The following is an 18,512-nucleotide window of genomic DNA, read 5'->3' as shown; positions in this document are numbered from 1 at the left end:
AATATAATAAACACATTAGATGGAACTGATTTGCTGTCTACGGAAATTAAAAATACACCTTTTTTGGGGGGGAATATTGATGATAAGGTTTAATATTTTTGCAATCAGTATTACATTAGTGAAAACTTTTATGGCAGTAATTGATGGACTGTGGATGTCTGAAAAAAACCCAGCTTGTAATGAAAATGTAATGAAATAAACTGCTAATGATGTGTTTTTTGTCGTCATTTTACAAAATCTGAAAGAAAATGCGTTGTTACAACCCGGTGCATTTCCAGTTTAGATCAGCAGGAGAGGTTGAAGTGTGTGTGTGTGTGTGTGTGTGTGTAAGTGTGTTTGGTCACAGCCCATCTGCTGATCCACTCTGGGGAGAGTTTTGCTCAGATGGCAAACTGACAGCAGGACAACACACAGGAGCTCACAGGATTAAACCACAAACCAACCAGGTTTCAGCCTGTTTTAATGACTTTTAAAAATATTTTTCAACTTCTCTGAAAAAAAGAAGAAGGAAATGCTGTTTGTGTGGAAAAAAACTTGCTTTTCTTTCTGAGGGCGGCTGAGAGACACGGAGTGAGAGAGGGAAGAATGAATAGGAGTGAGCTAACAGGCTAATTAGCCGCGTTAGCTTCGAGAACTCATGTCAAGCCTGCGCGTTCAGACTTTCAGACCGTTTTTTTTTTTAGACAACCAAAACGAGTTTTGTTGTCGTTTATGTTGTTAAAAAATATTTTAAAATTCGAGTTTTGTTCCCAAAGACTAATAAATTCGCCTTGAAATGCGGAGCTGTGTGGAAATCTTGTGTTTTTTTTTTTGGTTTGTTTAAAGTTTGAAGTAGTATTTTGAAACCCATCTGAGGTAAGTAGTTTTTTTTAACGACTTTTCCATATTTATTACAGGTTTGCAAACTTTTCATCTCAGTTTTTCAGACTTAACGTTCAAAATTTCTCACGACAAAACGTCGTGGTTATGGGTTTTAATTTGCTAATTGGCTCTGCTTTGAGTTTTCAGTGAACAAAACAGCATTAATGTTGTCTTAAAATTGTCCAGGTTTAATGTCTAAGTTAGTTTAGTAGAGATTATAACTTCATATTATCCTGAGATGGTTTGTTTGTAACGGTTTTGCAGGGCATGTGTGAACAGAACTGATCCGTGTTTTTAACTCTTTCACACCATCTATTAAAAAAAAAAAAAAAAAAAAGAAAGGTTCCTCTCGTGCATACCTTTAAGTCAAAGTGTCTTACACTGCCAGTCAGGCTTATTCAGGAATATGTGGGATAATTAAGGGTTGTTTTGAAACTAATGTCTCATTTACGCTCGACTCTTCTGAAGGTTCCCCCTCTGAAAAGCACAAGCAGTCATTAGACGCTCCAGTGGTGTTGTGGGTAAGTAAGCAGGTGGCTCAGACAACAAAGCGTCCGCTTTATCTCGGGGTCTGAGGCAGACCCTTTATCTCAACGTCTCGAACGTCGTCCCTCGACCACAAATGAAAGCCTTCATGCTTTTTATTTTTTCCCCTAATTTACAGCACTCGCCTTCGTTTCTCACGGCTGCTTAAAATAAATCAAGCGAGCAGCTGCCTGAACACACACACACACACACACACACACCAAGCTGGTCAAACTGGTAGACCGTCTTCGGCTAGTGATTTTCCAGTTTTCTTATTTTGTCGTGTTATCTTTCGTTCCTTCATTGATCTTCTGTCACCACCAAACATCGACGTCAGGTTCACATGCAGGGCGTCTGGAGAATATCCCAGGAGATGTGTGCACTCTGGAAGGCAGTGGGACACCCACATCACATCAAATCACGTCATGTCACATCTACGGGCATGTTTAGACTAGCCGTGGCGTGTTTTTGGATGGATGACCTGGAGGAAACCAATGTCACAGTGTTTCCAGCAGAGAGAACATGTACAGAGACTAGGTGGCGGCACGTTGGATTAGTTGTTCAGCACTGTCGCCCTGTCAAGGTTCGATTTTTCCCGCCTTAAGTGTGTACGGGAAGTTTGTGCTTGGTGGGTTTGCTTCACGTAATTCAGTTTTCTCAGATTAGATATTGGAATGGGCGTTCCCAAATTTTACAATGTAGTGTGTGAAAGAGCGTGTGAGTGTGGGAGTTTGTGTGTGTGTGCCTTGCAATGGGTTGGCACCCCACCCAGGGTGTACCTTGCCTTGTACCCTAAGTCTACTGGAATAGGCTCCAGGCCGCCCACGTCCTTGTATACAGGATAAAGCGGTATAGATAATTATTAAGTGAGTATAAGTTGGACGGAGGGATAAAACTCAGAATCTGTAAGGTGGCAATGGTGGCCACTGTGACACGATGCTTATCTGTTGTGGTAGTTCCTTTAAAAAAAAATAAAATAAAACAACTTGTCTGGTGGCAGCATGGTGGCGGTGAGTTTGAGGGTTGAAGGTTCGATTTTTGCTTTGGGTGTGCATGGAGTTGGATTGGCACCCTACTAGTCATGGAAAGTTTGAATTATGTTCATCATAATGAACGAATCTTCTTTTTGAGTATTTTAGTTCATTTCGTATTTTTGATCAGAAATAAAATAAAATGTTGCATTTTCAATAAAAAAAGACTCCCAACACGTCTAAATACACAAATTATGGCTATAGTTCCAGTAATGAAAATATTACAATGCAGCTACGGACATATTATAATAAACAGATTAAGTAGCTCATCATATCTTCTAGTCTAGGTCGTTCGTTTTTTTTTTTTAATCTATTGCACTGCATAGCGTCTATGGGAGTCACGTGACAAAAGAACGAACGACTCGGACTAGAAGAGTCAATGAGAAAGAATCGTTCAATTCTGTTTCCTGTACATAACCTACGGAGTTTTTCGGATCTTTGCGCATGCGCGCCTAGTGGAAAACTAATGAATCATTCTCCGAGACTACTCGTTCTTCGGAGTCACGTTAAAGATTCGTTTAAAAAGAACAAATCGTTCATGAACGACCCATAACTATACCCTACCTTCTAAAGGTGTACACTGCCTCTTGCACATAGTTTTCGGTCATAGCCTCCAGGCCGCCCACGACCCTGTATAAAGGATAAAGCGGTATAAAAGATGAATGAAGTCATTAATGACTCTCGGCAGTAATTCTGAAACTGCCAGATGACAAAAAAAAAATCTATCAGGTTGACAAGCTCCTTAGTTTTGGCAGCTTTTACCTGACTTTATTACCGTTCCACTCATCTCTTTCTTCTGTATTAGTGTGGTGTCAGACTGGATGATTAGACATCCTCTGCCTGAGAATAGTAATGCGACGTGATGTGTTGCGACGTGATGTCTGCCTCAAGCCGGTGATGCACGGATGAACACCACCACAAATATATTTAACATAAACATGACAGATAAGATCATAAGAATAGATAAAGTTCTTGGTAGTGTTTGTGGTGGCCTATTTTCAAGTGCGCTTGAAACCACTTCGGTGGTCAAAAGCGGTCCGTTGTATATTTTAACAGGGTAATTTGACTCATGCTCTCGGAAACAATACAAGTCTACAAAAACAGAAGTGCAGGATGGCATCAGCTATTTTAAACTCGGAGTAATGGATGGCAGATGATTTTTTTTTTTTTTTTTATCCAAATTCTCCTAAAACACATTGTGAATATATATGATGTATTGTATTTTAACATACCAGTTTCAAGGAACTAATGGAAAACTTTTGAGTAATAAAGTAACTCTAGATTTAGATTATTTAAATATACCATGCATTAATTATGGTTTTCTCCTTTTTAAATCCCTCAGTTTAAAAAAAAAGCCCAAACCAAATACATTTAACAGAACCTTTTTTTTATGTAAACCTCTAAAAATTAGTTGTAATGAATCGTGTGGTTTGTTTGCACCAGAAAGGCATTGTTTGTGACAAACCCTTGACCCTGCAGCCAAAATATTGAGGCCAGAATATGCAAGAGTTATAAAACTCAGCCTGCAGAGTTATGCTCAAATTAAACATCGTTCTCTCCAGAAAAAAAAAAAAATCGTTCTGGAATGCACCACGATGACAAACCATCATTATAGACTTTCTGCTGATCCTTGTTTCCTGCATCTCAGGAAGCACAGGGGAAATCATCCTGCAAAACAGACAGACAAAGCAAACCCACACACATAATCGCACTCACACGTGCACACAAGTAGGTCATTCGGTTGATGTTGCGCTCTGATCCGAGGGGCAGGGTTTTGGCTCCGATCTCGCTCGGATTCCAGCACATAATTATTTTGTAGGTCAAACAGCATAAAGACACCATATGTGTCCATGTCTCATGGAATCTTGCACAATAAAATTATTACCGTTATGATACTTTAGATGCTCTGTGCTGTAGGATTCCATCCCATCCTCTCGTACGAGCATTTTTTTGTTCAGTCTCGTCAGCGCGAAGTGCAACGTGTCCAATACGCTTTGGCTGCGGATGAGGCGCTCGTCTTACGGCTGCCAGGTTCCATCCTAGCTCCGGCAAAGGCCTGAGAGGCTCAAGCCCTGAGAGCGTTTACATTCAGCTTTCTAACATTCTCAAAAAAAAAAAGGCTGCATATTGAATTTTTTTTATATTATTTCCCTCTTTGAACGAAAAATGCCTGAGGGTCCTCAAAGGCTGCTCTTGTGCTCTGACAAAAAAGTCTGTCTATTATGTGAGTATGGATGTAAAAATACTTGAAATGCCTGTCCTTTTTTTTCACGACCATTCTGAAAGGGCTGTTTCTCAGGGAGTAAAATTGAATTACATTATACGTGAGTGTTTTAGTGTGCGCTGGTACTTGGGGGGGACACCCTGCTAGAGAGGGAAATGCAACAAGAGGGTAGGCGGGGGGAACATAGCCTTGTTGATGTGGGTGATGGGCCTCCGCAGATGACCTGCACAATGCCTCTACTTCCTGCCGTTGTCTCTGTCCTTCTCCGTTTTCGATTATTTTTGGCCCACCGCTGACCTTGAAACAGACAGCTCTTTGCTGCTTCCTCTCTTTATGCATATTACTGCAACAAGGTTGTTGTAGCATTTGTTGGTGCCATTCAGCCAAGCTTGTTTATTCATTCTTGACTCATTTATGTTTTTTTCTTTTTCCTAGGCTGTTTTGATTTAAATGATGCTGCAAGACCTGGGAATTGTAAACATCAGCGTGTGTTACTATATAGTGAACCTGTTCTGAGATTAAAGCTGAGGACGTTCATCCTAGAGATTTACCTTTCTGCAGACAACTTCATCTTGTCCAGCGATGGCAAAAACACACATGGGCTTACTGATATGATGTCTGCGCAGTAAAGTCTGCGCAGGCTTGCTCTGTGGCCTGCTCGCCATGCTGGCCCTGGGAGTAGACTATGGCAAACCGGGAGGCAGAGGAGGAAGTGGAGGTGGAGGAAGAGCAGCAGCTGCATGCCAGTTGTCTGGTTCAGGGAGAGTGTTGGCACGGGAGTCTGGCGTCTGTATCAAGCAGAAGATCTCGCAGTGGGAGGGACTTAGCCAGCAGGAGGATGCACATGGAGGGAAGCCCAAAGTCCAGGGCACCCCTGTGTCACCTGCTCGCTCGGCAGATATAAGAAATGGCTTTCTGTTGGACAATAAAACCGATGGACTACACGCGAAGGCTAATTTGTCCACAGCCAAAACCCTGGGTTTGGATTTCAGGGAAACCCATGCTACTCACGAACAGCACACAGTGGGACAGAAATCCGATCCCGAGCACAACCGGCCTCTTTTAAACGAAAGCGTCATCTCGACTCCTAGAACCAAATCATCACCAGGACTAACACGGACTCTGCATCCCGTAAACAAACCGGACGCTTTAAAGCGGAAATGCGACACCGCGGACCACGTCACGGACAGCGATATGGTATCCCTGCCTGACGATGACGAAGATCCCGAGGATACCCTGCCCCCCGGGAACTTCTACACCTCTCGAGGCTTTTGGAGGAAACTGGAGGGAGAGGACTCACCCTGGAAGAAGGAGAAAGATCCCACACCCGTGTCTAAACACCTGACCTCATCCACTGCAGGTGCTGAAACGAGCCTCCCGAATACCGTCACACCTCCCCCTAAACCGCAACGCACGTTCCAGTACCAAGGGGCCAACAACCCACCTGTGTATTCGGTTTCTCCTGTGAGCCAACCAAAACAGCTCAGAACGCCTGGTGTCATTTGCCCACCCAATGTCCCGCCTCCACCTTGTCCTGCCGCCACTAGCAATGGCATTTCCAGAAACAGAAAGAACAGGTGTGTAAATGAGGATGAGTCCGGTTACTCTTACTCCTTCCAGGAATTAATTATTTTTAACTAACAGCATGTTTTAAGACACAATTATCACAGTTCATCAGTAATTTGTTTACAATTTGATATATATTTTATTTATATATTCCCTCACAGTCTCTTGACGTTAATATGGGTGCAGCAATAAATCCACTAAAATCTGTCATCAAATTAGTTGGCAGCAAATTTAATCGTCGATTTGTTCATTAGACTTTGTTCTCATGCAAACTCATGCAGGTGACATGTAAGTGTGAGGCTCACTGAATTAAACCATACGCCATCTTTGCGCTTTATTTTATTTTTATGATTAATAGCTGCTACTCAGATTCTACCTTAGTTGAGTTTTAGAGTTTGTTTCATTAGGAAAGTTCATAAAAAGACCATTAAAAAAAAAAAATGAAGACAAGTCTTTATTATTTTGATTGTTAGTTACCTCATGCGCAAACAACCTCAAGCTAAATTTAAAGGCTGATGGCTGAATAAGGCTTGTTAAGTAAATGTGTCATTTGTAATCTGATTAATCGTTCCAATAATCAATAGAATAATCAATTATGATTGAGAGTGTGTGTGTTTGTCCGTGCGTGAGTGTAGTTGTTAGTTGCAACCATGGCTGCTAATAAGACACAAATGGACCTACCTATTACGAATCAAATCGTATCATTGTCTGTTTGTAGACTTTAATGTTTTAGAAGTTAGAACTTCACGTCTGTCTGTATAAAAACCTCTGATGCTGGAGACGCCGTCTGTGTAAAATGGTAATTTAATGCTTCCCTGCAGAAAACTTCACTGAGCTAGCTAGTCATTTTATTAGGATGCATGCTACTTATTATTTAAACTGCGTTTTTAATAATTTATTTATTTTTACAGGTGAACATTATAATCCTGGTTTCGTATAACAGTTTGGATAACTATACATTGCTTTTGTCATTTTTTCGTCTTTTAGGCTGCTTTTTGGCAGGTAATTAAAACTAAAAAAAAAAAATAAACTAGTGGTATTTGTGTCTAATAAAATTCGCTGGAGACTCTTTGTGACTTTGCTTAAAATGTAAACAAATTAAAACAACACTGTGGTAAAGATAAGCAACAAGAGTCAGTTAAATTTATTCCAAGAACATTTTTGTAACTATTCAGACTTAAGATATTTGAGCTTTTAGGTCTCCATGCTCATATATGAGCCTTTATTTGTTTGGTGTCCCCAACTGTAGTTGGGGTGGGGGGAGGACTCAATCAGCTAATGTAATAAATGATGTGTACATCCTTTCTGATTATGCTATCTAATGACAGCATGGATTTTTATGACGCTTGGACTCCATCCGAAACTCGCTTATGCCAAATTCTGTCTTTGTGGTTTTAGCAAAGAACCAGATGTCATACCTTTTCAGTTCTGCCATCAAACTCGTTCTTACTTAAACGGCATGCACAAATAATTATACTAACATGACGTGCAAAATTCGAGAGCCTGAAACCTGGCCTGGGCGTTCAGTTTCTAAAATCCTCTCCGCCGTCAGTTTCGGTTCTCCACTCGTCAAAGCCGAGGAGATGGAAGGGTGAGAATAGCTGGCCTGGCCAAGTTCCAGCTGTGATGTCAGGTTTTTATTTTTTTCTGTGAGAGTCTGTGCCTATTGTCTCCTCAGGGCCTACTTCTGTCTCAGCCAACAGTCCAAAGGTCTTGACATCGTTTTTGTTTTTTTTCCCCCCTTTTTAACCATTTTCACACACTCTTCTTTTAAGTAATTTTTTTGCACCTTTCCCCTGCTCCATTCAGTCTTTTTTCCCTTTAATCTGGTGTCTGGTTTAGACTTCCAGCTGTTCTGTAACACATTCCCACTAATGACTGTAATGGGCCACAAAGGCATGATGTCACCTGGTTTATTTATTTATTTTTTCTCTGACCTGAAGTCACACACTCTCACACACACACGCACAAAGTGAACTTTGTACCATTCACTCGAAAGATTGTTTGCAGTTTGCACAAAGATGATGTGTGAAACCACCCTTATTTTTTATCATGTCACTCAACAGGAAGTCGTTCGAATTCGAGGACGTGGTGCGCTGGACGGCTCAGCAGGGGTCCAGGGAGACGGAGTCACGCCGCTCGGGGCTGTACCACACCCGGTCACAGGACAGCGTCTACGAAGACATCATCTGTAAGTCTCGGCTCGGAATAAGAGGAAGCCAAAAACACATGCGTAACCGAAAAGCTATGGTGATGAAACGCAGAGGGCGAAACGACAGGTTTTTGGAGAAGATTGCGACAGAACAGCTGCAGCTAAGCAAATGTTCAACAAGCAGTTTGCAGGCATGCTGGGAAATCTGGAATGTGAGAGACCAGCTCAGGGAACCTGGAGTAGGCAACATGAGACATCATCAGATTTGACAGTGTGTGTGTTTTAATAGATGGGTTAATTCACACTGATGATAAGATTAGGGTCTGATTTGTCAGTTACAGGATTACTCGAGCTGTCACATAAACAATACCTTTTTTTTTTTTTTTTTTTTTTTTTTAGGGAATGTGATAAACCGTGAATGTTTTAGCTTAGAAATTTGTGTCCAGTTAATCTGGACATGTGCACAAACAAAAGGAAGAGAAAGGAGGGTAAAAAAAAGATAGTTAATAACAATAACTTTTAAAATGCTTTTAAATAAATATTTAACTAAGCAAAGAAGCAACTCAAGAGCAGACTCATTAGCAAAAAACCCTGGAAGAGATTGGAATCAAAAATACATAACAGATTAGTCAGTTGGCTAAATAAATGTCTTCTTACTTTGCTCTATCACTTATGTGAAGTAGAGCATTTAAATACACTGAGGAGGAAAAAAAAGATCATCTGAGCTCCTGGTAAAGGTTTATGATCTGTCTTTTTGATCAAGAATCGAGAATTCAGCAGCACTTTTTCACTATTGGGAAATGTCATTAAACTAATAACTTCACTAATTGCAAAGAGACTACTGGAACGAACCTGATTAAAAGCTGACTCGTGAATCTGGATTTTTTCCCCCCTCACATAATCGGATTATCTGAATATAGGTATAAATAAAAACTTGCCAATTGCCACTGCACTTGGCATCAACTTGTAGAAAAGACGCATCTGTCTGGGAGAAGTGTACACACAGTCATTCACATTACAGGAACTCATCTGGGAGTTATTGTCACATCCCCTGTACAGTCCTGACCTCGCTCCAAGCCATTTCTTCATTAAAGGAGTTCCTAGAAGGCCAGCGTCTCAGACCTGAAGCAGGCAGAAAACAAAACAAAAAAAACCTTGATGGTATCCAAGCACTAGTGAATCGCTGGGTATTATGAATGCATTAGTGTAGCAGGAAATTGTTTAGAGAAATAAACGTAGCTTTCGCTCTCGTTCTGTTTTTCCACCCGCAATTAAAAGTCCCAGGTTTGACACAGCTAAATCGGGTTCCTTGTTTAAAGCTTTCCATCTTTACTAAACAGTATGATGCAATTGTGTGTCTCATGACAGTTGCTACTGTACTCACGCCCTGTGTGTCTCAACTCTTCATGTGTAGCGGACGTATTGCGCGAGAACCCTTATGAAGACATCAAAGTTTCTCCGATGTGCATCCCCATTATGCGGTCCAGGAACTGGACCGTCACGCAGAGACGGACACCGTGCACCCCAAAGGTGAATCTCGGGAGCGACTTCCCTTCCCTGATGCACCGGCACTGATATTGTAGTTATATGTAGATAATGTTTTTCTTTCTTTCTTTTTTTTCCAACACTAAACACTTTGGTCAGGTGTAACCAGGGTCAACACAAGGGTTAATGTGGACACAAACCATGATTGAAAATCAGAAACTGATTTGAAAATCTCTTTCAGGATTGATATACATGTTCCCCTTTTTGACTTCCTCTATGTGTTCTGCCACACTTTTAGCTGCCTCCAAAACCCCTCACGCTTCGAGTCAACGCTGACCGACTGCAAGAAGTCTACAAGCAGTCTGCCATGCCAAACTTCCAATCCTCTAACCTGGGCACACCTAGGCCGCCAGCGACAAAGCCAGTCGCCGCCTACAGAACGCAGCGCCAGCCTCAGGTAATCCCACGTGCAAAAAAACAAAAAAAACAACAACACAAAACAGAACCTGATTCACCAGTTTTGTTGTATAACATTAGATTCACGCTTGAATAAGGCAGAGTAATGTGTGTTCAGATGTTCTGAAAGCAAAACTGACGATCAAATAAAAAAAGCCAAGGATGAACTAAATAAAGAAAAACCCCATATTATCTCCAGTGTCAGGAGGAAATGATGAGGTGATGCGTCCAGGAAGCAGGAAATGCCCTTTATGGAGCGCTTTTGAGACGTGGAGCCCGTTATCGTCCGTCACATGCCGTCTGTTTCTACCAACTTTCGACTTAACTAGCTATAAATGGAGATGTCTTCCAAAAGGGTAGAGTCATCTGGTGACCTCAGAGACATTCAGAGTGATTCACGTATTAACAGTTTAAACGTTGCACTCGAGAGTTTAAACACATGACACTAATGGAGGGAAGCTGCTTTCCCGAAGCCAGAGAGGCGAGTGAAGAGGTAAGGCGTATCACTCACCAGGTATCAAGGCAAATATATAAAAGAGAAGTAAAGAGATTGTGGTTCTTCCTAAATTTGATCTGCGATGTAGATACTACTGTTTATCTGCCACAATTATCATGATGCTCGCAGAGAGTGCATTATTCTGTGTAATTAAAACTAATCTATGATAAGAATGTTATCATTAACTGCGTGCACGCTTTGATTAAGTAGTTTAATCTAAATTAACATTTTCAAACATTCTAATTGCATTTTTTGCATGTTCATATACAGCATATAAACATTTATTTTTTTAAATTAAAGCATCCATGCTGTGTACAAGTTCGAAGAAAGGACACAATGATTTACAGGAATAAAGGTCAACTAGAACATAAGATACTCGCCAAATCTGCATGCTTGGATTATTTAAAACGAATAAAATAAATATAAACGTAAAATGAACAGACCCTACTTTTCATGTGTCATCATTTCAACACTGTTCTCCAGTTCCTCTATTACTAAGGGGAACCCTCGTAATGAAGGACCTTCTGTCCAGCATGTTTCAGTGTTGTCCAGTTCACATCAGAAAAAGTCGTTAATTAGCTGACAAGTTAAATCCGTTGTGTTGGGAGCTGCGAAAAACAAAACACGAAAACATGGGAATCTGTGAAGTAGGCAAGTAGAGTTTAAAATTTAGATTTATAAAAGATAGATAGATAGATAGATAGATAGATATTGCTTACAAAGAGTCAGACTTTTTTGTACTTTTAAATTTAGTCTTGAATAGCCCTTCTGTTTTTTGTTTTGTTTTGTTTTTTGTCCTCATTTTAGCAAGTTTTTGTCTTTCATTTTCAGTCCAGTCTCCCTAAACCTGAGCAATTTCAGGGAAATGCTTTTGTTTGTTAAGCCTCACCGTGACCTATGAATCATCCAAGCATAACTTAAGGCATGAACCTGTGAGAAACAAGTGCAGATGATGACAGATGATTGATGATCAGGCCGGTGATTAGCATGCTTGTGATGTTGAATGCTGAGTCATTGGAACAGACGAGAGGGGAAATGAGGTTGCAGCTGGTGTTTATGTAAACAACCTTTTTTTTTTTTCTTCAGCCTGTCGCAGTAAAAGATTTCTTTGCATTTTCTTTCATTTCATCTGTCTAATCAGTAATATTTAATTTCCTGTGAAGAAATACGGGCTGGTTCAAGACTTGTGCACAGTACTGTATACCAGATAACTGGAGGAATCAGAAGATTGTTAGTTTGTGACTTATCAGCTGAATATTTTCTTTACACGGCTTATCAGCAATGATCAGAAAGGCATGGAAGAAGTGTGTGTGTGTGTGTGCACGCGCGTGCGCGCTGTATCACCTGTCTCTACTTTTCATGTGTCATCATTTCAACATTGTTCTCCAGTTTCTTTATTACTAAGAGGAACCCCTAGAAGAGTTTACAACAGATCAGAAAAAAAGTTGTTAACTAGCTGATGATAATTTATCAGTTTATCTGGTATACAGTACTGTGCAAAAGTCTTAAGCCATCCTGTATTGATTAATGTTACATTAAGTTAAATTAAAAAATATTAAATCATAAGAAGGACATCTAAGAATGACGGTACAATGTGGAGAAACAGGGGTAAGTTCCATATTTTCCTTAAACTACATTGCCTTTGTGGTAAAGCTTAACCACAGAGTAGGCTTTTCTCATTTTAAAAGAATAAAATTATATACCATTCGACTTCAGTTGGTTTTACGGTTTGACGATCAGTTATCTGCTGTAGCGGCTCCCAAACTATGGAATTCGTTACCCCTTAAAATTTTATCCGTTTGCAGAACTGGCCTCTTTTGAATCCAAATTAAAAATGCATGTATTTACACTAGCTTTTAGTTTGTAATAGTCAGATAATGTTTGTTTTATTTATAATAACATTCTCTTAAAATTCTTTATATACATATATATATATATATATATATATATATATATAATTTTAGTGTTCTGTTTTATCCTGTGTTGATCTTTATTCTTAATAATATTCTTTTTTTATGCTTTTTGTTTTAATGTCTGTTCCTGATTCCTTAATTTATTCGTGTCTATTTTTCTTTTTACAGCTTGTATCGATCGGTTGTCTTCTTTATTTATGTAAATGACTTTGGTCAACTTGAAGTTGTGAATAAGTGCTACATAAATAAATTATTGATTGATTGCATCTGTGGCATGTTTTAGATCATTTGGTAATTGTCTGCCTTAAATACTTTGGCTTCAATGTTGTCAAAGGGCAGCTCAAGGGTTTACGCCACCGCTTTAAAGAACTGCGTCTTCACTGGAATGATAAACTTCATCACTCTTGTATGCTAACGTTATCACAAAAAAAGGCACTGTGTCTTATCAGAGGAAGAACAGAAGACGTCCCCCCCACTCCTTCCCACTCAGCTGTCATAATGTCTCTAGTATGAGACTTGTTTGGGCGGCATGTTACCCAGGATATAAAAGCCTTGTCCAACTTGTTTCCTCTCTCACAGTATTTAGACAGAAATGTGTTTGTCTGACTCATGAAAAAAGGCGCCTTTAATTATACAGTGCAGCCTACATTCATATCATGTCATGCATTTTTATTTTGAGTATGAGTCCCGGCAGATTAAACTGTAGCGTTAGGAAAAAAACTATAATAAATAAATGAAACTGATGATTTAAACTGATCTGTATGTTTTTTGTTGTGCAGTATGTGAGCCGGATCGAAGAGATTTTCCAGGCCAAGAGAGGGAAAAAAAGAGTGAAAAACCAGACAAGTGCCAGCAGAGGTACGGACACGATCTTGTCAATTTCATGAAATATTGTACAAAGGTATAATGATTCTGGCAGCCAGTTAAAGGAAATACATTTATTAATAAATACATTTCTATCTTTTTGCTTTCTTTGCCCGGTTATCCTTTCTCTCAGATGAATTGAGTGGAACAGAGAGCGATCCTGAAGAGATCACTAAAAAAGGTTTGTTGCTTCATCTGACTTCCCAGACCTGCACCTTGAATTACAGTGCTTTTCCCAGCACTCAAATGTCTCAGGTAGAATTTAAAGTTAGAGTCAGATGAATTGTCTGCTGTGGAACAGAGAAGATGCACAACTGCTGCAGAAGGTTTATTTAAAAAAAAAATTTGGTTGATTCCAAGACCTTCAGCCAATTTCAGTTCACTGTAGTAGTTCCAGGAGCGTGTAAGTTTATGATAAAACGGTAGGTTTTTCTGCAATCCAGGAGTTGGAGAAGAGAGGTTACAGCTTAGCATACGGAATTTTAATGACACAAGCTTTACAGAGAAACCTCCCATGTCAGCTTACTGACAGTTATACATCCTGTGTGATAGGGATGGGACGATTGCCGATCTTTTGATAAAAAATACAAATTCTAAATCATAATCTTTGTTTGTTTCTTTCTGAAGCTCTAGATGTTTTTGAATCCTGCATTCTCCACTACCGAAAAATAAACTTTCCCATCCGTCCCTGCTGTGATTTCTTTAGCACAAAATAAATGAGTAAGGTACGCAGCATAGAGTTCATCACACGTGCATAGGTGCATGTCCAAGTCAATGTGTGCAAGACATATTATCTAAAGCAGTCATTCAGAACTTTTTCCAGTCTCTGATTGGCTTTGAGTCTTTGTGACGCATAGAACATAAAAACAGCCAATCAGATCAAGCCTGGGGCAGCTTTGTTAAGAGAGCATAGACACAGACCCAAGAAAGAGTTTGACACAATGAAAATGCAGTCTGAAAAAAAAATTATTTTGCATTTAGAGTAAATAAGTTATGAGTATAATGCCCTATTTTATAGTATGTGTATGTAAGGCTTTACAGTAACTCCCCGACTTATGAACATTTGTAAACAAATTGCGAACAAATCGTGGAAGTAGCTCGCGCTTATCGTACAAAAAATAGACACTGCGGTGCACCAGATGCCCAAATTTACAGTCAAACAATTAATTGTATGAAATATCCAAAGTCCTAAATGTTGTGCACCTTCCCAGGTTCCCTTTAAACAAGGTCAGCTTGACGCCGCTGCGTCACCGGGATTCTCCTCGCAATTTGGAGGTGCAGTCTTGTGAGAGGAAGGTGTATAAGACTCACTTTGTCTGACTTACAAACAAGTCTGACTTACCAACAAATCTGACTAATGTGCTCCTGGAACGGAACTTGTACATAAGTCGTGGACTTGCTGTACAAATTTTTGGCTAATTCCCCAAAATATCATGTTTCAAGTCAATGAAAAATACATTCTGTTAAGGGAAAAAATAAAAAAGTTGCAGCATTGAACGAGACCAACCGATATTGCAGGACCAATAAATACATACAGTAGCATTATGGTTTTCTATTGCAATGTAACTTTTGTTTGTTTTTGTCACCCATCCTTCCTGGCTGATGATAGAGATGCAGTAGGCCTGCTAAAGCTGTATGCCTTTAAAATGACCAGAAAAAAAAATTAAATTAAATAAAATTTTATTTGTATAGCGCTTTTAACAGTTGACGTTCTCACAAAGCAATTTGCTTATACTTTTATATAGCAAGCACCTAGCAAAGTGCAGTGAAAGTTAACAATCTACATTAATGCAAAAATAACACAACGGTTGTACTGAAAGTAATGCATAAATTGGCCTTTTTTTTCATTTACTGACGCGCAAGTTGGTAGAGTAACTCTTCCTCTATACAAAGGTACGACTCAATGCGGTCTCCATCACAAGGCATGCATTTGCATCATCGTTCTAAACCCTTTTTGAAAATCCCCTTTGTGGCAGCTGTTGATCTCCCACTGCGCTACAGAATTTTTACAGAGATTACACCATCTACAAGAGCAATGTGCACAAAAAAAAAAGAAAAAAGAAAGCCACAAACCACACAGTGCAAATAAGCAAAAATGAACCATGTGCAAATAAATGAAAACAATGCAGATCAACAGATTTTTTACTTTTAAGTTTTTTGCATGCCTACTGCTATTTTGCATCATCATTGTTTTCATCATCACCATTCCCTTCATTTAAAGGCAAATGCAACAAGGAACCTCTACCAGGCTTTAAGTAGTTCTTACATTGGATTGTCCAAGAAATTCCATAAAATGGTTCATATAAAAATGTTTCATGTTATGCCGGGGTTAATTTTACCGATTTATTATCATTACACACACTATCTTGATCAGGTGGCTCCCAGCGCCTGGTGTACGTGCAGTCCACTCTGAAGAGGAGACCAGGGTATCGTACTTTGGAAAGAGATCTCATCCAGCTGCAGCAGCAGCAACTCTTCCAGCTGTTTGTCGTGGTGTCACTTAGAAAACGTTCCCCTGGAAATACGTACTACCCCGAGATCACGCAGCAGTTCCCAACCAAGGTAAAGAAGAACCAGTGAGGAACGTTGATGATGGCGTACACAGCGCAACATTGGATTTGAGGTCAATTAAAACATGCATTGGTTATTTTTTTGGTTTTGTGTGTGCGCAGTTTGAGAAGACTTCACGGATGTCTCGTGAGACCGAGGATCGCTTAAAAGCCATTCCTAATTTCTGCTTCCCAGATGCTCAGGACTGGAGACCATCTGCAGACATCAACAGGTTAGATTACAAACCGCATTTCCGACTTGGGACAAACCACATTTCTGACTCACGTTCTTGCATTCTGACGAGTTCGCTGAGTCAAGCTTCAAAACAAGCCCATAAAGTTTTTTTTTTCTTTTTTTTTTAAACATGGTTTGTTCTTCATGTGAGTCACAGTTTTTATGGTGCCGTATAATAAAAAAAAAGAAAACGTTCTGAACCGAGCTTCTCAGCAGCACAGAGATGGTAAACATGGTTTGTTTTTGTTCTTACATCCATAGTGAAACCTTTTCATTTGTCCTGACTGGAGAAGACGGGACACGATGGTTTGGTTACTGTCGGAAAATCTTGGTGAGTTTAGAGCCATGACACAGGACCATAATGAATACGTTTGATGGAATATTCATAGGTCGTGCTGGGGTTTTGCTGCCATACAGTACAGCTGACTCATCGTCACTTTGATGTGTGTGTGTGTGTTTCGGTTTGCCGCTGTGTCCTGCAGCCCTGCGGAAAGGGGAAGAGGCTGCCCGAAGTTCACTGCATCATCAGCAGACTCGGGTGCTTCAATTTGTTTGCAAAGGTCAGGGGGGGTTTCCAGTGGTTCTTTCTCTTTTTCTCTCTTTGGTTGTAAACTGTGAACTGGAATGAAAGTGTTGTCCTGTCTTTATGTAAAAAGATGAAAACTTTCCATGGTGATTAAAAAAAAAAAGATTATTTTGATCTTTCTTTTTGTTGAACATGATCTCTGCTGTGATGTGTCACATCATGTGACTTCAAAGGTTAATAGAAATACGTGCATCTATATGTGTATGTAGATCCTGGAGGAGGTAGAGAGGAGGAGGGAGATCTCACCTGCGCTGGTCCACCCGTTCATGCGCAGCGTCATGGAGGCGCCGTTTCCTGCCCCGGGACGCACCATCACTGTGAAGAGCTTTCTGCCGGGCTCTGGCAATGAGGTAAGGCCATCGTCTCTAACTGTGTTTCTCTAGACACGTCCAAGATAACGTGTCGTCGTGATCTTTTTGTAGTGGTGTGAGACATGACAAGCTGAAGAAATGATTTTAAAAATAAATGCTATTCGTAAAATCGTGATGCTTATAGAATCGCATGTTTAATCGAATCGGCACCAACATATCGTGATAATATCGTATCAGGAGGGGACTGGTGATTCCTAGGCCCTTCTTTGGCCCTGATACTTTTAAAAAATCTGTCCATCTGCCCTTCGCGATTGATTAACTGGTAGCGGACGGTTCCCTGTTGTGCTAGCAGATATCATGTCATGTGCCAGTGATGGCTGTGTGCCTAAATCTTTCGTCCCTCCTCGCTTACTCCATTGGCTCACTAGGTAGGTGGCCTCCCCCTCTGGAGGATTAACCCTTAAAACTAAAGCGACGCAGATCCGAGCGGCAACGCAGTGTTGGGGCGATCTTAAAAAAAAAAAAAAAACGTTTAAACCAAAACAACATGCTGCCAGTGTGAGTTAATAAGGAGGGTCAGACATCACACTGTACATTTGGGTTTTCAGATACGTCATGTAGAACCAAAGTTATCATTACTTTTAAAACGCTAAAAAATTGTACTGCTTTAGGAATATGGGAATGACGTCGCAAAAATGTTGAACTAAAAATGTGTGTATTATTATTGATATTGTTATTATTGTCATTATCATTTTCGTTATTATTATTTTATTATTTATTATTATTTGATCACAGAAACAAATTGAAACAGCCAAAAAAAAAAAACTCATCTTATGAATCATTGATATTCCGACGTATATTCAAGTTAACGGTAGTAGACTTTTTTTCTAAAAATGTATTTTAAAAAACTTTTTTTTTTAAGTTATTCCAAACAAGCCATGAGGGTTTGTGTCAGTCTGGCAGCAGTGCAGGCTAAAAAACAAAAAACACAAACAATGTCATGTTGATTTTCTTTGTCGCATTCATCTGAGAGATATGTATTTGAGAGAAAACATGTTTGAACTGGCTTAATCCTGGAACAGCCTTCATAATTGTTTTTAATGAAGGAAAAAAACTCACCTCTCTAATGTCCTTTGCAAACATCCAGTGCATAAGACGTAAACGGGTTTAAAAACATATCGGTTATCCCCTTACATAATGGGAGAGATGCAACAACAAAAATAAATCCCAATAGGTTTAGATATTTTAACGGTGGACA

The 18,512-nt window shown here is 39.8% G+C and overlaps 1 protein-coding gene across 1 annotated transcript in view; it reads left to right on the top strand.

Annotated features, from left to right (window-relative positions):
- Positions 1–321: 321 nt before the first annotated feature.
- dennd2c (DENN/MADD domain containing 2C) overlaps positions 322–18,512 on the top strand; it is a 29,161-nt gene continuing 10,970 nt past the window's right edge. Inside the window, exons 1-12 of the mRNA XM_053503741.1 lie at positions 322–855; positions 5,077–6,218; positions 8,274–8,398; positions 9,774–9,889; positions 10,143–10,301; positions 13,489–13,567; positions 13,707–13,754; positions 15,948–16,135; positions 16,246–16,355; positions 16,619–16,688; positions 16,840–16,917; positions 17,153–17,293. Of these exons, the coding sequence (XP_053359716.1) occupies positions 5,305–6,218; positions 8,274–8,398; positions 9,774–9,889; positions 10,143–10,301; positions 13,489–13,567; positions 13,707–13,754; positions 15,948–16,135; positions 16,246–16,355; positions 16,619–16,688; positions 16,840–16,917; positions 17,153–17,293 (2,028 nt within the window). The 5' untranslated portion in view covers positions 322–855; positions 5,077–5,304. The remainder of the gene's footprint in view (positions 856–5,076; positions 6,219–8,273; positions 8,399–9,773; positions 9,890–10,142; positions 10,302–13,488; positions 13,568–13,706; positions 13,755–15,947; positions 16,136–16,245; positions 16,356–16,618; positions 16,689–16,839; positions 16,918–17,152; positions 17,294–18,512) is intronic.

This window comes from Clarias gariepinus, chromosome 9, assembly GCF_024256425.1.
Source record: "Clarias gariepinus isolate MV-2021 ecotype Netherlands chromosome 9, CGAR_prim_01v2, whole genome shotgun sequence".
Taxonomy (NCBI): Eukaryota; Metazoa; Chordata; class Actinopteri; order Siluriformes; family Clariidae; genus Clarias; species Clarias gariepinus.
This window is presented reverse-complemented; position numbering and strand designations above follow the sequence as displayed.